This window comes from Stigmatopora nigra, chromosome 14 (assembly GCF_051989575.1).
Source record: "Stigmatopora nigra isolate UIUO_SnigA chromosome 14, RoL_Snig_1.1, whole genome shotgun sequence".
NCBI lineage: Eukaryota > Metazoa > Chordata > Actinopteri > Syngnathiformes > Syngnathidae > Stigmatopora > Stigmatopora nigra.
In genome coordinates, this window is record NC_135521.1 from 81,140 (window position 1) to 101,438 (window position 20,299).

The window sequence follows — 20,299 nt, forward strand, 5'->3', positions numbered from 1 at the left end:
CAAGATCACCTTTGGTCGCCGGGCAGAACTTAATCACTAAAATGTGCATGAATATGTTCTCTAAACTGTCCTGTGAATGGGTGGGTATTTGGGGTTTTACCCCAAGACATTTATATTGTGAATCAAGAAACAATGGTTGCCCTTCAGCGTGTACAGTACATTTGAAATGTTGTCTTGAAAATAATAAAGAGCAGAAAGTGCGGAACATGGCTTACTTTATTCAAAGTTTGAAGGAACACACATTTGATGGTGGAATCTTACTTAAGACGTTTTGCCAAACCTAAATAACAAAGGAGAGCGCTGGCTGTTAGGATGCGCTGATGTTGCGTTGGTGATTGTCATCGAAATCACGGGAGAAATGGAATCAAAAGTATGATCATCTTAGGTCGGACACCCTTTTTGTGGCAGTCCTAACTCATTTTGTAAGGTACGAGAAACAGAATTCATGTTTGTTTGTTTTTTTAATGAAGAGAAAAATGTCAATCTGAGGAGAAAATATTGACTTCAATGAATTTGTATTGCAACGAAGCAGGTGGGGTTGGAATACTTCTTTTGCTACCCTGGTTGCACTCACTTCCCTTTTGGGTCAACCGAAAAAATTAAAAAAAAAAGCTCAAAAAGCATGAGCAAAAAAGGTCCAAAACAATGCCACAAAACAATTACACCTCAGCTAAGATGGACCTGAATTTTCATGACAACTGGTTCATTGCTATGGCAAAAAAAAAATGTCCCTCATGACATCTAACACAGCTTCACCACGGCTTGAATTTAAAAAAAAAAATGAATCTGCGATATTCCATTGCACGATTCTCATATCATGATCTTTCCACGTGTTTTTGGTGGAAATAAACTAGTTTCTCCACTTCCAATGGCCTCCGCTGGTTTGCAGCAGTCAGCCACGGTGCCCTGACATGTAGCCATCGTGCATGGACACAAGAGAGCTCAGTTTCCCCACCTTTAATCCCAAATTCCAAGCGTAGCTTGCACTACGGAGTACTAGTCGAGCTAGCCCAGGTGAAATTGAGGATGCACGGCATGGCCCGAAACAGCACGCCATATAACTTGGTATTCACCAAAGCCAAAGTACAATTCAAACAATACATCTGTCAAGCACAGAAATCTCCATCAATATAATCAGACAACTGAACATCAGTCGAGAGCAAAGACTTCCTGAGGAGCAGAAAGACAAGGGGTGAAGTATTACATGGCAGATATCCGACCATCTTGGCACCACAGGAGTAAACACTTTTTCCGACGGAAGGTCGAGGGACATACCGTAATAAATAGGCAAAGAAAAAAATAAATACACATTTCCAGTCATTCTCCCAAAAGAAGATTTCAGCAGACACGGGATGCCACCGTACACGCTGGTTCAAAGACTTCCCAATCTTGGCCATGAATTCCTCCACTAGAACGGCGCAAGGGTAGAAAGCGGGGCGCTCGATAACGGGCTAGCCAGCGCCCTTCACGTGGCGGAAACTTTTCTTACGGTATGTTTCTAAGCAAGAGGAATTGGGCGACTAAAACAGCGGGCGAGGCTTTGGACCTAAAGGAGTGAGAAGAAGAGAGAGCCATCGAGTGGTTTTCCCTGTAAATGTACTCGCCGTGCTCGTAATTGTCGCCGAGTAAACGAACGTCCTTGCTGCGTCGTCGTTTGTTCAGTAGCTTCATTGTTTTCACATCTTGGTTTGATGAATCCTGTTCATCCTCCCTCCTGTTATTATTATTATTATTATTATTATTAAGATATATATATATATATATTTTTTTTTTTTGGAACCCTATTGATTCCCTTGTACGAAATACCCAAGTACCAGCTTGGTTCCTTCACAGTTGGGTATAGTAGTGCATTGAGAACACGTCCTCAGGCTCCTCAAGTCTTTCCCAGAACGTTTGACCTGCCAGGGAGGGAGACCAGAAAGAGATTTAGTGACAATTTGGCATTCCAAAGCGGATCTTCTTTCCCCGCCGCCACCGACTTACCTGAGAGCTTTCCACCTGTCTTTTTCCACCTGGTTCTCTGGGCTCTCACTCTCATAGGACGCAAGGTAGAGTCCTGGGGAGAAAGATTTGGGTTTTTTTTTTCTTCTTCTTTTCTTCTGCTTCTTAAAGAAACATACTTTGACAAGGCTCACCTGAACAACTGCAAAGATATCATATCCCCGAGCTCCTTTGCACTTACCGTCCTCGCTGAAGATGGGAGCAGTGTGGAGGTAGTGTAGGATGGCTTGATCTTCCTCAAACGGACACTCCACCTGCTTCCAGATGATGAATTCCCCCACTTGCCGGCCCAAGTCCAGAAATTTCTGAAGTTTCAGTTGGATTTATTCAATAAGGGAAGGGACAGCACATGTTCATCAACAGCTAAGATTGTAGTCGTTGGCCGAGTCCCACGTGTAGTTTGAAAATAAACCATGACACGTACTAGACATCAAGCGAGCGCGCGCACCCACTCACCCGCACGCACGCGCGCACGCACCCACCCACATACGCACGCAACCACCAAGCCACCCACCCACCCACCCACCCACCCACCCACACTCACCTCAAAGTTCACGTGGCCATTCGGGAGTCGATTGGCACATCCTTCGTTCAGGAAGTAAATATCTTTGATGAGCAAGCTGAAGAAGGGGATGACGATCTGAGGAGGGGAAGAAAGCCCAGGCCAGGATCAAGAAGAAAAAAAACAAACTTTTGGTTATACGCAGCTGTGTACAGCTGACGACAATGCCTATGTCTGATTTTCATTTTCATGATGACAATAATGGCTTTCGATTGATTTGATGGCCATTTTGACTGGCTACTCGGAGGGAGGCCCACCTTTTCTCTGCTGCTATTGGCCGTCTGAGAGCGATGGGCGGCACCCCTCAGGGCTGTCCGGTAGTTGTAGAAGTTTCCCGTGGGGTCCATCTGGTGCTGTTGGCAGAAAACGCAACGCTGTCCACTTTGCTTGCGCAATTGTGTCCACTCGACTTTGGATTCATTTTTCAACATGGCCGCTCCTTGGCTCGCGGGGGGTGCCGGAGCCCACCCCACTTTGGACAAAAGGCAAATGACACCCGGGACCGGTCGGAGAGACAAACGGCACGCGCGCTGGCAATGGCGCCAGCGCCGAGTGGGAATCGGGCGGGTGATGAGATTTGGAAATGGCTCTATTTTGCCTTCATCTGTTGATCAAACCTCCATGAGAATGATTGATATAGCCAGAGCATTTGAAATTGGAAGGCGGTGGCGTGCCTTGACATTTTTGGTCCCCTTTTTTTTCCACTGCAAAAAATGCACCTCAGTTGAAAAAAAGGCTTTTTTTTGTGCTCACCTCCAAAATGAAGAATTTGGCCGTCTTGGCCTTGGCCCAGGTCTTCTTCAGTCTCGACACGGGACTCATATTCATACCGGCTGAGAGGAGGAGAGCTCTTTTAACGTCCTGAAATTGAAGTGAAGCCCGGGGGGAGGGGGGGTTAGTGGGTGGTGTGCTTACTCACAGATGATGGCCATGAGCGAGTTGAAGTTCCCGATGTTGAAACACTCTCTGGCGACGTCGATAAAAAACTCGATAACCAGGGCTCTCTGTTTCTTTTTGGCAGGCTGCAAAAGACAATAGGGGGGGGGGGGGTTGGCTTTCCTCTTCACAAATACAATTGGACTGCAAAAGAAAAAGAAAGGAAGCTGCCCTTTTCTTCTTATTATTATTATCATTATTCTTACATCCCATCTGCGCTGCTTAATATTCAAAACAAATGCCTGTGGAAAAAGCAAGCACCGCTAGAGAGAATTGTCCATTGGTAACCGTTTATTCAAAAAGCGTGAAAGAAAAATCCAAAGCAATGCCATTTATTGGGAATATTATTGTCAGAGATGGAGAAAGCAGCCAACTCACCATGCAAATCTCAGTGGCCACCAGGTAACACAGTCTGTTGAACCACCTGACGTAGGCCTCCAGGTTGGAAGTTTTCTTCTTCTGGTCCCCAAAGCACGGCTGTTGCTGCAAGGAAATCCAAATGAAAAGCTTCCGTGTGGAGCTTCTTCAATGCTCATCAAATTCCCGTCCACGAGAGCAACACCGTCGATAGCGGGAGGGGAGAAGAAAGACGCTTGCTTGCCAGAAGGCTCGCCACTGACCTTTGCCCTTTGTCAATCCACCCCAATCAATGTATATGGACACATTTCAAAGAGAAAAAAGATATAATATTCGGAAAAAAAAGGAAAAAAATAGGCCACCTTACGGGGAGAAAAAAAAAACAACCTTCCAGTCAAAACATACCCGGGGGGTTCCATCGAGGGGATCCTTCTGAACAAAAGCTTGGACAAACTCCTCCGGTCCAATGTGACTCAAATGTTCCTTAGGAGAAAAAAAGGGGGTCACATTAGCAATCATCATGCAAAAGATCTCACATTAGCATTTTTCCTTCAAATTGTCATAGAAACGTGGCTTCAAATGACATTTTTGGGTGGAAATTGGATTTGATCCAAGAGCAAGAATAGTAGCGATGCTCTCAAAAATGTCAGAGCACTCTGGCAATGTTCCACCTATTTTCATCTAATGACATATTGTATCTTATTGACCCATCGTCATCTCATGCCACCTTCAAAATAAAAGCCACACTGCAAGCTTATTTCTTCTACGGCGTGGGAAGTCTCCAGGAAATTGTACGTACCAATCATCATTGCCATGTCAAGTGTGAATGCGGGGGTCTTTGTTTCTTGCACGTGTGTGTGTGTGTGTGTGTGCGTGTGTGCGCAAGGAGGGTGTAGGCGGAGTGTGAAGCTGTCAGATCCAATGCAATCACTGCAGTTTATCCGAGTAGTTTGCCGCCTCGGGGGTCTGGCTGACTGATTTTGTGCGGTGATGTCAGCCCTCAGACAAGGGTACGCTCGCATATAGGAGCACCCACGCCACATACATGTGACCACATGGACGGACACACGCACACACACACACACACACACTGGAAATCCAAAAAATGACGTGTTAGCTTGCAACCCTTTGACTTTTTGCCCCCCCTCCTCCCCCTGGACCTAAATCCTGCCCTCCCCCCTCTCCCCCCACCGTATCCCTCTTTTTTTCTCCGTTAACCCTCACCAATTCCACGTGCGTGAGCTGCTGCGCCAGCGTGTAAGGGTCGTTGCAGATGGAGAGCGTGTCCTTCTGGATGGGCGGGGGCTTGCTCTTGAAGGCCACCAGCTTGTCGGAGACGTAGGAGGAGGCGTTCGGGGAGACCTTGACCACGCTCTCCTCCCCCCCTCGACTCATGAAGGTCAGCCTCTGGTTCAGCTTCTGCAGCACTTGGTTGAAGTTTTTCCAATAGGCCTGCGTGGACAAATCAAAGGCGGAGTCTGTCAGTACGTCTTAACCCAAGCAGGGAGGCAGGCAGGCAGACAGGCAGACAGGCAAACAGGCAGACAGGCAGACAAGCAGACAGGCAGACAGGCAGGCAGCAAAGTGAAGAAATGCTGACCTCATCGCACGGAGCGATCCGGTGGACCATGTCTTTGAGGAGTCCCACCGTCCTCTCCTCCCTAAAGTCAGAGGGGAAGGTCTCGGTCCACTCGGTGAGCAGCCGCAGGATCTTGGGAGCGAACTTGCGCACTCGGGCCTGCGGACGGGATGACGGCGGTCGGTCCCGAGGCGGCTCCGGCATCCCCGTGCGTCCCGTGCGTCCCGTGCGTCACCGACCGTATCCAGTGGGCTCTGGTCCAAATGCTGCTGCTGGATGCACAGCTCGCACACCCGGGCCAACAACTCCGGCGGAGGGATGAAGAGACGGGCGCTCAGCAGGAAGGTAAACACGTAGGCTTTCTGTCAAAGGACGCAAGGACGGCTCATTTGACGCCACTGCCGGGCCCACGCAAACATTTCGGGGCTCCGGTGACAATTTGCCTCCGTCTGGTGCACGTCGCGGCGCTATCGCACAGAAAGAAATCCGCCCAGCTAGGACCAAAGGTCAGCTCCGGTGCCCTTTACCTCGGGGTAGTAATCGGCCGTGGGCACCAGGTTCTGAATCAGCGTCTCCAGCGAGGCGGAGCCCATGGGGGGTCCGTCGGGCGGGCCAGCCACGGGCCCCCGCCCCGCCTCTTCCTCCTCGGCCTCGGCGCAGGTCAGGTGGGGGCTGAAGCCGCTGGGGGTGGTGAACATGGTGCCGGGGCACGCAGTCTGGGGCATTCCTGGCTACAAACAAACGACAACAACAAAAATCACAGACAAATGCAATAAGCCCAAAGAAGGACGAGACAAGCGACATGAAGCTAACCGCGCCATTGGCAGAAGTCTCGCCACACCTGACCCACGGACGAGGGACGGGGCACGCCCCCCCCACCCCGGCAGCTGTGCCGTCTCCCACATGACATAAGAGCCAATGAAAATATGGGTCACTCCGTCGCCAAGGAAACCAGCTGTAAGGAGTGCGTGGCCTCCATTTGCGCCCTGAATGAAAGTATCGGGGTGATGTGCAAGAGAGAGAGAGAGAGAGAGAGGTGTGCCCAGGTAGTAAGGAAACAGATGGTCTTTCATTAGCCTCAAGGTATAAAAGTTGTCCAAAACCAAAGAGGCCCACAGAGAAATCTCAAGTATAACAAGCGTTCACTGGATGACGGGCAGTAGGCCCGTGCGTGACAATGTGTACCATGGGAAAATGGCCGTGCGCCGCCACGCTTTCCTTCCATTCCGTCCCGGGCGCCGTGGGGTGAAAGGTCAAGCGCTCTGGCTGGCCTAGAGAAGTTCCCGTGAGAATGGCTCAATGGCTCAGTCTCTCTTTGTTCTGCGTGGCCCGACCCGACAAGCAATTTTCCTCCACTGGAGCACTTCTTCATGCATGTGTACACACACCTCAGCCCCAACACACACAGACAAGCCAACAAAAGGGGGGGGGGGGGGGGGGGTGGTTGTCTTTTTTCTAAAAGCTGCCACAAATTGGTCTCTTGTATGTTGGGATTTAAAAAAAAAATGACATAACCTGGCCCTAGCTTCTGGAATGCTTCCCCTCTCTCCCTTTGAAAAAAAAAAACATTTTGCAGCAAAGTGAATAGAATAGGAGGATGCGACAGTTTGTTTATCCTATTTCGGGGTCTTGTAAGCGTCTGTAGTTGAAAGTAAAACAAAAAATAAAATAATAATAATAATAACTTTTCAAACTCCACACAGATAGAGTGACCTGGATTTGAACCCAGGACCCTAGAGCCCGAGTCCGACGCGCTAAACCCCCATCGGCCGGGCGATGAGTGGTTAGTGTGTGGAGTGTATGAATGAGCTGGAAAATGGCAGTGCCATTCTCCTGATTCTCCACCGTGGTGGAGTCCAAGTGAGTAAGAGGCAGGTGTGGCGTGGTCACGCTTTTCATCCAACAATGTCTTTAAAGCTGGAGCTGTCAGACAGCTTGACAGCATACTTTTCTTCTTTCCTTTCCTAGTTTGTCAAACCAGTTTCACTGCATATCATACCGAGTACGTGTTGACCTGATACGAGCAGAGAGTGAAAAAGTTTGGTGCTAATGGCTGGACGGCTGAAACTAAACAACAAAACACCCCCATATGTTCACCCAGCCCCCGACCCTTGTGTGTGTGTGTGTGTGTGTGTCTGTTTGAATGCCACAAACGACTTGATTGTGCCTGGGAGGGCCAAAAAAAATACACTGGCATGCTCCCTTGCACCCACACATGAGATTGAGTTATGGCAGAGGCATTGCAGCCCGCTTTCGGGTTAGCGATGGCATTGGCGTTGGGTATCCAATCCAGGTCTATACGATAGAAATGGAGGAAGGAAAGTAACGTTCTTTTGGTTTTTTTTTTAAGCGGCACAGGCACGGGGACAAGATGCAAAGTTGACAGAGGGAGCCCAGTATCCGACCCCGTATCTCAGAACGCTGAGGCAGACGTGCTAAGGAAAACGCACATGGGGAAATTTGTCTTTTACTTGCCACTGTGCTATTTTGTTTTCGGGGGACTTATGCAAGCAACTTCCCCAGCGGAGACCACCTCCTGAAAAGATTTCACTTCCTCTATGAGACTAACTACTAGCTAGGTATTACTCCACTTGACCACGATGTCTACAAGAAGTGAAAACCAGTGTCTCTATACACATCAACAAACTCCTTCATTTCCCGTCCTGCTTACGGTCACGAGGGTGCGCCGGCCGGAGCCTATCCCGGCCCGGCCGGGCCAGAGCCGTACCCGGCCGGCCAACCGTAGGCATAATTTGGTGGACTTGGTTATCCGGCCAATGGCCAGGAGACAAAGCGGCAATGGCACTCATATCTAAGGGCAACTTCCAGTGTGGGGCCAGCCAAGCATGCGTATTTTTTGGATGCGAAGCCTCCATCTCAGAAGGGTGAAAGAGGCGCGCAAAGCACTCTTGCACTCTTGCGCTCTTTTCACAGCTGAGCAGGTCAGTCGCCGCAAGCCTCCGAGCCTCAATGGACAGAGAATGGTCCGTCTTTTGAGCACATTCTGTACTTATCAATATTACATGAACAGCACTCTAAAGCTAGCAAAGAGAGAGCGCAGCACAGCGCATGGCATTTTCTCTCCATTCATGGAGAAATTAAAGGAGAGTTCCCGAGGGCTGCGTGCCATCTAATCTACCACAACAAATTGCGCAACAATGTCAAATGAAAAGGAAGCGGCCTCTGTTCAACAATGGAAGCAACCCTATTCTCTTTCCCGGCTTGTAGGCTTGTAGGGCCCCTGCAGTTGGCGGGCGGGGGTCTCACACCTTTGCACGGCCTCCAATCAATCAACAGTGGCTGAAATCAATTCCCAAGTCAGGCTCAAGAGGAATGACATGTTGCCGGGCCGCCGACACCCAAACGGGAGCCCGGACGTGACGCCGTGGGAACGGCGCGCGCCACTGGCTTGCCCGATAATATGGGCAATCTCCGAGGAAGCTTCCTATCCACCTAACTGCTTTGCCACGGAGAGGGCCTGGGCTGGGCTGGGCTGGGCCAGGCTGGCTTGGCTTGGCTTGGCCTGGCTTGGCCTGGCTTGGCCTGGCTTGGCTTGGCTTGGCTTGGCTTGGCCTGGCTTGGCCTGGCTTGGACTGACATTCGCGCACCTTGCGCTAAGCTGAAATCCTTTTTAGCTGGCTTTGCCAAGTCACTACATCAGTCAGCCTGGAGCAACAACAACAAATTATAATCATTTAAAACATTACCGTTGTGATTCTGATTTTTTTCCCCCTGCAAATATGTCACGGAATCATTTTATGGCAACGACAACAAAAAATCAGTTCCCTATTATAAATGGATGTCTTCATGTAACACACACACACACACAAGCATAGGGCACATGAGTGAATGCAATGTATGTATTCATTTATACGAGCATTCTTTTTCAATTGTGACTATCCACGGGGGTGCTAAGGCCTATCCCAACTCACTAAATATACAGGCAGTAGATTTGCCATCAGGCTCTTTTAGTGACCTGAAGTGCAAGGATATGCTCTGTTTTTATTTGATTCATTTTGCTGGAGCCAGAAAAGAAGCTTATCCAATTTCAAACATTTACATTACTTTCTGCTGCCAGTGTCCTCAAGCCAAAGATATTGTTCCATTTTCATATCAATGATCTATTTATTCAACTCATCGTGCTGCATTAAGACCAGCACATGTGAAAGGTGAAATGTTAAACGTGAAATGTGAAACATGAAATGTGAAACGTGAAATGAATCCCCTCCTGTCGAGAAATGTATCCTTACTTTTATTTTTCTGGCCTGCCCGGCCGAATCAGATATGGGATGCCCTTGCAAATGGATTTGACCGCGGTTTCATTTTTAAAAAATCTTATATACAAACATAAAACCTTATACGTACACTTGTCTGGCTTATTTCTATACGCACGCACGCACGCACGCACGGAACAAGGGCCGTACTGGATCTGATGACACTGCAGGTGCAATGTTGTGGCCATTATTAATTCAGTATAGTAGTAGAGTTTGCATACGGAGCGTCAAGTGACCAATGCAAAATACATGAATAAATAAATAAAAGAAGGCTGGCATCGAGTTAAATGGCCAATCCATCTTTGCCAATAAAGCATCCAAAAGCGTAGCGTCGCCCAATTCGGATGTAGGGTATCCCTCCCAAACCTCCCAAACCTCCCTCCCTCCCTCCCTCTCGTACGGCCTCAAGACGCCAAAACACCCACTATAATGCTACAGGCTTGCGCCAAATATTCAAATGCACACGATCGTCAGGTGTTTTTAGCACGGCGGGCGGGCGGGCGGACGGACGACACGATCCCTATTCAATTCATAAGAAGCCGAGGGCGTTCCGACAACACGATCATCGTGGAAGGGTGTCCTTACCGGCACTACACCGCAATGTCCATTCTTGATCCGACGTGGACCCCTCCAAAAAACAAGACCAAATCAACGCCAGTGGACTTGCAGAGATCCGTCCAGCTGATTTACGATCCCGGAGAAGAAAAGACGATGTCGCTCGCGTTCCTCACTGGCAAGCGTGCGTGCGTGCGTGCGTGATGGATGTAGGAGGAGAAAATGGTCGTCCCGGAGGAGAGGAGCGAACGGACGCCTTGTCGAGGTGGCTCCTCCAAAGGCGTGGCGAAACCTCCTGAGAAGGGACGCGAACGGAGACGAGGTGAGGTGAAGCGGGGCGAGGCGAGGCGAGGCGAAGCGAGACGGGGGTTAATCAACACGTCCTCGCAGTGCAGGAGGAGAGAAAAGCGCGATGCCGGGAATTACACCAGCCACATCCGCTCTGCAATTTCAAAATAAAAGTCTACAGAGTGGAATTCGCAACTATGCTAAACTAAAGGCTATCAAAGCGGCACTTTTCTTCAACCCTTTGGGCGGGGACAGCCCTAAACAATTCATTCATTTCCCGAATCGCTTTATATTATATTTATTGAACGAATAGTTTGTTTGATTAAAAAACAAAACAAAAAAACATGCCTCCCAAAAATGCACCTTATACTCCAGTCTCACTTATATTTTATTGTGCATTCTTTGGCGAGGGACACTTATGGCCAGCATCTGGGATAGGCTCCAGCACCCCCCGTAACCCTAGTGAGGATAAAGCGGATCAGAAAATGAATGAATGAACTATACATACTGTATGTTATGGCCCATGAAAGAATCATATACTGTTGATTTATTCCCTTTGCTAGCGATTGTACCAAAACGTTTTTTTTTCCAAAGAAAGAGAAATAAAAGAGAATTGAGAGAAAGTGAGAAGAGAACATGCGCTACTCTAGAACAATGGCCGACTGCTTCCGAATACTGCCGCCGTGGCTGTGTCGGCTTTCAAAGAGCGGCAGGTTGGTTGCTAGGTTTTTGCTTCAAAGAAATTGTTTCCATGGTAATTTGGCCTGCTGATATCATAAATAGCCAGAGCCGCCGTGGCCCGATAGATGGAAAATCTACACAACTAGCACGAGGAGAGAGGAAAGAGCTGAGAACCAACAATAATAACAGAAGCACGGCCACCGCCTGCAAGCCCTCAGAAACTCCAGCACATGCACCTCCAAATACATACAGCACTCTACATCTTTGTTTTTTGGGGGGGGAGGCACACCCTTGTCTTTTTTTTGGGGGGGGGGGCATCCTTCTTGCAATGGTTTCAGTTGCCATAGCTACGTTTTGCAGACAAGCAAGGAACATAGAGAAGGAGCAGAGTGATGAGCGCACCAAAAGGATAGCGCCATCCACGGAGCACTCGCGCATCCAAGCGACAAAGGTTAAGGGTCGACCGAGGTAAAGGCCACGGGATTTTTACGGGAGTTAGGGGGGGAAAAATGGAAAACTCAAGTAAATGCCATCTGGTTTCTGTCCCGCCGCACTTTCTCTCCTCGATGAAGGCTTGAGGATCATTTTGACAAAACATTTTAAAATGAGCGGGTGGGTAGGGAGATGTACGAAGCAAGATTCCGCTGAACTTGAATGAAAAGGCTGCCCTTATGGGACTAAAAAGGTATTTTGTACTCGCACTAAAAACAGTGATATTAAAGTACTACTAGAAATGATTCAAATCAAAGAATGGTCTATGAACTAGGCTTAAAGAGGATCCAAGTAGAGTAGTTTGGCAAGTATTAGGGTGAGGGTGCCCCCACAAAGCCAAAAAGTCCAACTGATTGATGACTGTGCAATAGAAGAGGATACTAATATCATTTGAAATGGCCCTTGAGGCAGGAGTTTGAAGCAATCGTGGTCAAACCTGACAGCGCCACCCAGTGCCGAGCAACGTAACGGCTACCCTTTCTTTGGCTGGAAGCAAATACTTCGATAGGTTTTCATAAATAATCACCAAACACAGATCATTCCGTGGACAAACTCTGGTCCAAATCTTTTGGAGCAGACCCAATGGACTTGAGCAGTCCACATTTTCAACGTTTTGACGCAAAGAGCAAGGCCACCATCTATTTCTGGCCTCCCAGTTGTGTCCCAGTGTCTACACTCACTCGGATGGCGTACTAAAGTAACAGCTGATGTCAGTCTTGCTTAAGCTCACATGTACGCAGACGCACACACACACGCTGGCTGGCCGCATGGTTAGAACGCGACGGTAGTGTGACCTAGTGTCCCTTCAGCAAGTGCTAGGGCGCTAACCCTAAGAGAGAGAGAGAGAGAGAGAGAGAGAGAGAGAGAGCACTTGGTTGTTCTAAGATGGTTCTTTTTGAGACTGGCCATCACCCAGAGAACGAGGCAAAGGAAGGCAGAGAGTGGACTCGCGTATCCCCCCGTAACCGGACCCCCCCCCCCTCCCCAGACGGTACTGGCCCCCGCTGTGACTGAGCTTCCTGGGAGGGTCTGTGCCGGCCAGACCAATGTCAAGCGGACTCCAGTCCCGAGCCCAGCATCGGCCACCGGAGAGCTCTGCCATTTTACCACAACCTCCCCGGAGGCCGGCGAGGTCCCGGGAGCGACCGTTGACCGGAAAGTGGCTCGGACCAGGGAAAGCCACAAATGGCACAAATGGCACAAATGGCAGATCGACAGGAGCCCACACGGGACTACGTCTTTGAAGAGGGGGAGCGTGTGAAATGGCAAATGAGAGAGTCGGACTGGCCCCAACGGCAGAGGACTGGGACCGACCCTGGGACCGACCCTGGGACCGACCCTGGGACCGACCCTGGGACCGACCCTGGGACCGACCCTGGGGCCGGCGCGCCCCGCGGCCTCCTGGGCGACCTCCGGCAGTACGTCGTCAGACAACACCAAGCGTACGAGGCCCGGATTGCCAGGTTTGGATGATGTTGGCTTTTTCCAAGGCCGACGCGCTAATCACCGTAGCCGCCCGGTCGCCCGGCTTTAGTTGAATTGGCCACATTGGGGAAAAGCAGTATTCCTCCAGAACAAACGCGCTAACCTGTTCCAACACACTAGCAGTTTGGCGTAGCTCTGAGCGAGCAGTCCTCTTTTAAGACGCACGCCACCTTCAAATAAGGAGCACAAGGCGCCTGCCACGAGGGCGCAGTGTGCTAATTTAAGAGGCCACGCTGCCCGGCACATGCATACTTTTGACTAATATAGACGGAGCCCAGGCGTCCGGGTGGGCCAAAAGGTCAGCAGGGAAAGCCGACGGGGGCCGGATCACCACAAAACCTCAGTTTTGGTCTGTCTAGCTTTACGTGGGACCCATCATTAGGGGGGAGGGGAGGGGGGCGATACGTAGAGTTGACCCTCTATTTTCTATAGTCATTTCAAAGTGTCCAATTGACAAGACCGTGTGAAAAGGGCACAACTAGAATAACAATAACAACCAATCAATTAGGCCATTTGGATTGTCCAATCTGCCTAGCGGGAAGGCTGTGCTACGTGGGAAGATACCGGAGCACCCGGAGAAAACCCACGCCGGCTCACGGAGAACACTCCACGCGGGGGTAGCGAGCCGGGATCCATCCCGGGACCACATGAATCTCCTCCAGCACACGGGGAAGGGACAATCGACGGGTTCGACCGCCAGAACACAATTAGAGAGCCGTTCCGAGCGCGGCGAACGGACCGACTTACGGCTGACTTACGGCTGACTTACGGCTGACTTACGGCTGACTTACGGCTGACTTACGGCTGACTTACGGCTGACTTACGGCTGACTTACGGCTGACTTACGGCTGACTTACGGCTGACTTACGGCTGACTTACGGCTGACTTACGGCTGACTTACGGCTGACTTACGGCTGACTTACGGCTGACTTACGGCTGACTTACGGCTGACTTACGGCTGACTTACGGCTGACTTACGGCTGACTTACGGCTGACTTACGGCTGACTTACGGCGTGGCCGCCTCTCCTTTCCGACGCCTGCCCGTCTTGATTTTCAGCCTGGAGGAGAGAAAGGAGGAGCTGGAGGAGGAGGTGCTCCTGCTGAGGAGCAACTTGTGGCGCCAGCGTCACTGGTATCGGGAGCTGCGGGCCAAGATGGACCAGTCGGAGAGGCGGCGAGCGGCCGCCGAGCGACGCAACTGGGCGCTGCAGAAGGACTTCTTTGACACCTTTGGAGATCTCAACCAGGAGGCCAAGAAGACGGAGAACATCATCGGGAGCTTTCGAGGAACTTGAAAAAAAAATAAAAATAACAAATGCGGACGCATTGAGACAGACACTGTGCCATAGTTTCTTTAGTAGACTCTCTCTCTCTCTCTCTCTCTCGGAAGACGTACCAGCTACATCAATGTGCACGGGTGCTTACAATTGCGCAAGGGGAGGAAATACAAAACATGACGGCTAAAAGCCAGCCCAGCCAGCTGCAATTGAAAGCAAACAAAACAACAAGTGCGTGCTGACCCCAAGTCAGTCCATATCTCAAGCTTCAAAGTCCATTTGTTGAAAATATGGTGTGAATGCCAGAAAATACGCTAAAGTCAAATGTGGAGGGAAGGCAACAACAAAAAAAACAGACAAGCACGATTTGCAATAATGGGGGTGGCTCTACAAGCACAAGGTCCATCTTGTGTGCTTCTTTACATGGATTAGAATAGGTATAGTCTTACAGAATAAAACAATGCCACGCTCCACACCACTGGGGACCAACGGACAAACGTACATTTGTGTGCGCGCTGGGGCTCCTCAAGAAGCAGAGAGGGAGGAACTTTGGGACAAGTTCATCCCGTGAAGATTTGCCGTCTTTTGCCAACGTTGCGTCCCACGCCGTTTGAACCACCGTGACTTCTGGATAAGTCAAGTGGGACGGAGAAGACAAGCCCCGCTCTTGTGCCAACATAAAATCTGCTACAAAAATAAAACTATGAAAAATACAAGTACCTACATGGCGAAGCCGCCTGGGCAAGGAAGGCCACGCCCCCGCCACCACGCGTGCTACTTTTTGACCTCCGTCTGAAGCGGTGCTCCCAAGAAAGGTGGCAAAAGCGGAAAAGGCCAAGGTGAGCGAGATGGTCCAGGGGAGCGGACGGGAAGAGCGGCATTCACTGACTCTGGTCCGGCGGCCCCGGCGGCCCCGTCAGCGTGTCCACGCTGCCGCTGTCCGTGTCCGACGCCATGGCCGTGTGCTCGGCGGACATGGACGAGATGTCGTTGGCCGAGGACGACCGCGAGGCCGAGCTGGAGACGGCGTCTGAGGCGTGGCGCAGAGCAGCGGTCAAGGCCGGCTGCCGTCGTCAAACTGAGCGCCGGGCCGCCACGGATGCACTTACCCGAGCCGTCGTCTTTCATCACGCCGTTCTTGTTCCTCTCTTCCCAGTCCATCACTTCTTCGTAAATGAGCTCTGGAAAAAAAAGCGGCGCAAAAATGGCTCACGTTACTCATTGGTTCCATTTTTTTTCTTGTACCGGTTATGCCTAGTTACTATTTTTGCGTATCTTTTCACATTGGTTCAGATTCCGTTTTTCAAATGATTCAACAACAAAAAAAATTCTAAACAATTTTAAACTTGTTCTAAACATCATTCTCAGTGAGTCCACGAGAGGGCAGTGCATCGTACCTTTCCATTGCTCGATGCTGTGTTCTCGCTCTTCTAACTGTTTGTCCGAAATCTGGGGAGGAGGCTGAAAGACCAGACCAGATCTCATCAAATGAGGAAAAGGAAGCAAAAGGAAGAAAAAGGAAAGGGAAATACTAGTGGCGGCGGCGGGCGAGGGTCGGGGCCTCACCGCGTCAGCCTCCGCTGAGTCATACCACATGTGAATGTAGGGGTGATCGAGAGCTTCCTCCACGGAGATGCGGCACTCGGGGTCCACCACCAGCATCTTGGACAGCAAGTCCCGAGCCTGAGCCGCTGGACGAGAGGAAGGCTGGTCAAGGCGGGGCAGACATTTGGCCTTTATTTCCGTTTGGCTCGGGAGTAAGCAGGGCAGGGCGCCGCCGGCCTTACTCTGGGCGCGCGGGCGCACGGACGCACGACGCGGGCCTTACTCTTGAGCTTGTCGTGTTCCGACTCGGAGGGAAAGGCCCAGTCGGGGAAAAGATGGGCAAAGCTGACGCCCGGATATTGGGGCTTGTTCATCACGTAGTTTCTCACCGTCTCCATCAGACGGTCCATGAACTCCAGGCTGGGCGTGCCCAGAACCTCAATCACTTTGTTCCACTGATCGATGTCTGGACGCAAAAGTGGTCGGGGAAAATGGACAAAACGTCTGCTGGACCTAGCTAGGTGAGGTGCACAATCCGGCGCGCGGCACGTAATGCTGGAAATTTTTTCAAATCTCTTCCTTTCCAATAATGACATTTAAAAAAAAAAAAAAACAATGATCTGAGCGAGCGCCAATATCTTCTACAAGATAGACATTTGAGAGTTGGATTGTCGAGATGATGAGCAGATTTGATTTTTACAGACCCAAGTCTCCAACTTCCAAATAGGGCCGGACGGACGGACGGACGGACGGACGGGAGCCAAAGAGAAGGAAGAATGAGGTATTTGAGGAGGTTCCCAGTTGGAATGGGCATTTCTACGGCATTCTATCGGATGGAAGGATACGGTCAGTTCCTTGGAAGATGACACCGCCTTTAACCATCTCTCCCATGATGCATCCCACAGACCAGATGTCCACTGTAAACAACGTTGCCATTCACAAGGATTGTCATTCCGGGTCAAACACATCAAGTATTGAGACTTGATGCACAGGTACGGGGAAAAACTGCCATTCCAAATGTCAATGTGCATGCGCGCGTGTGTGTGTGTGTGTGTGTGTGTGTGTGCGTGTTTTTGTGATCTAGGCAAGCACACACAAGAAGCTGGTCGGTGCCTGCCCTGCCGCTTACCGTTCTCCTTGTACTTCATCCCCAGAATGACCTCCGGGGCACGGTAGTATCTGGTCACCACGTAGGGCGTCATCATGAAGTTGGTGCACGCGGTCCGAGCCAGACCAAAGTCCAAAATCTTCAAGGTGCAATCGGACTTGACCACGATGTTACTGGGCTTCAAGTCCTGACGACACACACACACACACACACACGGATGCAAAGTTTTGGTCTCACCACGGAAAATGTTCCCGTACAAACAAAGGCCGTTTACTAATAATGCACGTGTGCCCGAGAGAAAGTTTGTTTTGCCAAATAGACCGAGCGCCATGTGCTGGGACGGATTTCCAAATGAATTTCCCTCATCAAGCGTGGATGGCCCCGCGTGCACGTGAGCGACGGCGAAAGGATCCTCCTCACCCTGTGAATGATGCCGGCAGAGTGCAGATGTCTGATGCCGCAGAGGATCTGGTAGAGCAGGTAAGACATCCTCTCGTGGTCCAGGTCCATGTGGATCACCTGGCACAGGCTGGCATCCATCAGCTCCATCACCAAGTATCTGAAATCAGAAGAGGGATTGAAAATGCTGAGCTTGCGACGCAAATGCCACATTGGCCAGCAGTCCTTTCCCAGCAGCAGTGTGGCCACTTTGGAAAGAGAGCTCAAATGCGCCCTTTGTTATTGGAAGGAAGAGTAGGCGGGATTTCAAGCCGGGACCCCAGAGGGCCACGCGCTAACTAACCAAAGACTTGATTAGAGCACAACTCACAGGTCTTGGAATTCCTCCAGGGATTTTTGAGGCGTGAAAACATTGATCAGACGAATAATCTGGAAGAAAAAGAAGAGAGAGAGAGAGAGAGAGAGAGAGAGAGAGAGAGAGAGAGAGAGAGAGAGAGAGAGAGAGAGGCCTTGCATCACAGAGCCAGCGTCAGCGTGGAGGAGATCTGACCAAGTCTTACATTTTTGTGGTTGACGCATTTGAGCAGCACCAGTTCCCTGTATGCCCGTTTAGCATGCGTCTGGTTCTGGAAGGGTCGGCACAGCTTTTTCACCGCCACGGAAATGCCCAGGACTGTATCTAGGGCAGAGCTGGTCATAAAGAAGAGACAATTTGAGTCACGGCCAATGGCCGGCCGGCCCTATGGGGCTGCCAGCCAAACATTCAAACACCTCTTGTAAGAAAACTCCTAAAAAAGAGCAACTGATAAATATATAGTACAATCATGACATTAGGAAGTCTTGATGCAAATCACAAGTCACAGAGACGAGGCGGTGAAGGAAAAAAAGGGAGGAAGCCAACCTGGCGACAGCCTAATGCCATTTATAAAGGGGCCGTTGAGCCCGTTAAGGTGCACAGTTCATTACACCAAGATAATGATTCACTTTCACGGCGCTGCAACGGCTCCACGGACGAGCATGTACACATTACAAGATCCTCCTCATCTGATCATTGGCATTCCTGGTCAAACAGACCTTTTTTTTCCCCCCAGGAAAGCTATTTGCAGTTTGACAGAGAAATGCTCAATGACTTTGTTACAGTATGATGAGAAAACGTGCGCCATTTCACAAGCTAAAACGAAGGAAAACACACACAAAAGGTGTTAGCACGAGGGTCGGACTTGGTCACTTGAATTTCTTTTGCATCCAGAGAGGATTTAAGAGACGCTGTTGTACTCACCAAACGATGCCCTGGGCTCCAGATCCGATGGCACGGAGCTGCTGGTAGCGATTGAGCACGGTGAAGGTCGAGTCCCCCACCTGAACACTGTAGAAGCGATTTTGGGCCTCACTCATCCTGACGGACGGTCGGGCAGTCGGGGGCACCGGCGCTGTCTGTGGACCAATTGCACGCAGAACACAGTTAACCAGGGCGTATTTCCCAGATGTCCCGACCGCTGTCCACAAGTCTGAGCTTTCGGGCTGGGTCGTGAGCACAACTCAAATCTGGGAACCGGACGGGAGTCAGCGAGTGCTTGACGGTATTAGCGTGGCCTGAAGACCTGCCGTCTCTGAGTCATTCCACAAAGAGAAAAAGAAAATAGCCTGCTGCTGCTGCTGCTGCTGCTGCCGCTGCTGCTGCTGCCGCTGATGATGATAATGATGATGATGCACCATGTGGGGATGCTCTTTCAAAATCGTGCTTGGTCAAGATGACTTAACACAACGTGTCGTTTCCTGGGGTGAGTGTTTACGTCTGTCACAAGCCATGTATCAATGTACATATCGCTCACACGGGCTGACAGCTCCAAACTTGCCCAGAATTCAAGTGGACATGATCTACATAAGGTACCGGTTGCCCATGGGGACGTGATAGAGCTTTCCGGAGAACCAGAAGGGATGGGCTAGTATAATGAATCTTTTCCAAATTATACTCCTATCGTGTGACATAACGGGGTGTATACTACGCCTAGGCTGTTTTAAATGGAACGTCGTAGCGAGCAGGCTTCAACATCCACCTAACAAGCTAGCTAGCATAGAAGGCGGTGGAAGTCACGCGTGGATGACAACGCCAACGCCGCAGCACAGCTGGGCCAAATGAGTGTCTTCGCCGGGCCCGTAAATAGAGAAAACGCAGGGGGTGTCACGGCTAGACCAGCGCCACGTTCGGCCTAGTTTTATCGAGGGAACGAACGGCGTTATCGAGCCACAAGAGAGCTGCCGTCAGCTGGCCCGGGCAGCTGAAGGGAAAGCCGGCGGCGGCTTGGCGGTCTCGCCTCGCCTCGTCTCGTCTCGTCGGAGGGGGCGGAGAAGCCGGCGTACACTTACCTTCTCGTACGCAGGGCTCTCTCGGGCATGGACGAAACGGAAGAGGCGCCCTCTCCGTTCGAGAACCGGAGGGAAAAGTTGGGGCCAAATACCGCTGAGGCTGTCACGACGAAAGGGGATTCCAGAAGCCCCGAGCCGAACTCCAAGTGGCGGAGGAAGACGTCAACGTCGGCGTTGACCCAGGCTGCCTGCCGAGAGTTGCGCGTGGCGTCATCACGCAGGCTGACGTCAACTCCGAGGCACTGCATTGGTGGAGCTGGGAAACGTAGCCCCTCCTTCCCTCAACCGCAAAAATGAAAACAAAAACACAGGCAAGTATACTTAGTATACATATAATATATGTAGTAGTACATACTTGCCTTGTCTTTCTTTTCATTTTATGTCATATATTG

General features: G+C 50.5%; 3 protein-coding genes across 7 annotated transcripts; 1 reads left to right on the forward strand and 2 right to left on the reverse strand.

Moving 5' to 3' along the window:
- Positions 1-198: 198 nt before the first annotated feature.
- LOC144207021 (ras-GEF domain-containing family member 1C-like) lies at positions 199-14,422 on the reverse strand. 3 transcript variants are annotated; one of them, XR_013328546.1, is made up of 15 exons: positions 14,211-14,422; positions 5,963-6,166; positions 5,675-5,797; positions 5,457-5,594; positions 5,081-5,308; positions 4,262-4,339; positions 3,878-3,982; positions 3,483-3,585; positions 3,317-3,396; positions 2,821-2,916; positions 2,546-2,641; positions 2,183-2,306; positions 1,984-2,056; positions 1,815-1,898; positions 199-1,714 (listed from the first exon to the last, which is right to left on the reverse strand). XR_013328546.1 is itself a non-coding variant. In XM_077732198.1 (14 exons), the coding sequence occupies exons 2-14, from the start codon at positions 6,158-6,160 to the stop codon at positions 1,874-1,876; spliced, it is 1,467 nt and encodes a 488-aa protein (XP_077588324.1). In that variant the 5' UTR covers positions 6,161-6,166; positions 14,211-14,422; the 3' UTR covers positions 199-1,873. The 3 variants fall into 3 exon arrangements, 2 of the variants coding, with proteins under 2 accessions (XP_077588324.1, XP_077588325.1); XM_077732198.1 differs by having other exon boundaries at positions 199-1,898; XM_077732199.1 differs by lacking the exon at positions 14,211-14,422 and adding an exon at positions 10,295-10,763 and having other exon boundaries at positions 199-1,898.
- On the forward strand, positions 12,726-14,547 carry LOC144207027 (rho GTPase-activating protein 24-like). The gene is made up of 2 exons (XM_077732209.1): positions 12,726-13,188; positions 14,269-14,547. Exons 1-2 carry the CDS (start codon positions 12,911-12,913, stop codon positions 14,504-14,506), a joined length of 516 nt encoding a protein of 171 aa, XP_077588335.1. The 5' UTR covers positions 12,726-12,910; the 3' UTR covers positions 14,507-14,547.
- A 2-nt stretch (positions 14,548-14,549) lies between these two features.
- Positions 14,550-20,124, reverse strand: mapk9 (mitogen-activated protein kinase 9). 3 transcript variants are annotated; one of them, XR_013328547.1, is made up of 13 exons: positions 19,908-20,124; positions 18,820-18,974; positions 18,101-18,230; positions 17,911-17,969; positions 17,562-17,700; positions 17,163-17,328; positions 16,879-16,950; positions 16,317-16,499; positions 16,055-16,179; positions 15,886-15,949; positions 15,598-15,669; positions 15,275-15,518; positions 14,550-15,172 (listed from the first exon to the last, which is right to left on the reverse strand). XR_013328547.1 is itself a non-coding variant. In XM_077732202.1 (12 exons), exons 2-12 carry the CDS (start codon positions 18,933-18,935, stop codon positions 15,370-15,372), a joined length of 1,275 nt encoding a protein of 424 aa, XP_077588328.1. In that variant the 5' UTR covers positions 18,936-18,974; positions 19,908-20,124; the 3' UTR covers positions 14,550-15,369. The 3 variants fall into 3 exon arrangements, 2 of the variants coding, with proteins under 2 accessions (XP_077588328.1, XP_077588330.1); XM_077732202.1 differs by having other exon boundaries at positions 14,550-15,518; XM_077732204.1 differs by lacking the exons at positions 16,317-16,499; positions 16,879-16,950 and having other exon boundaries at positions 14,550-15,518.
- Positions 20,125-20,299: the final 175 nt, after the last annotated feature.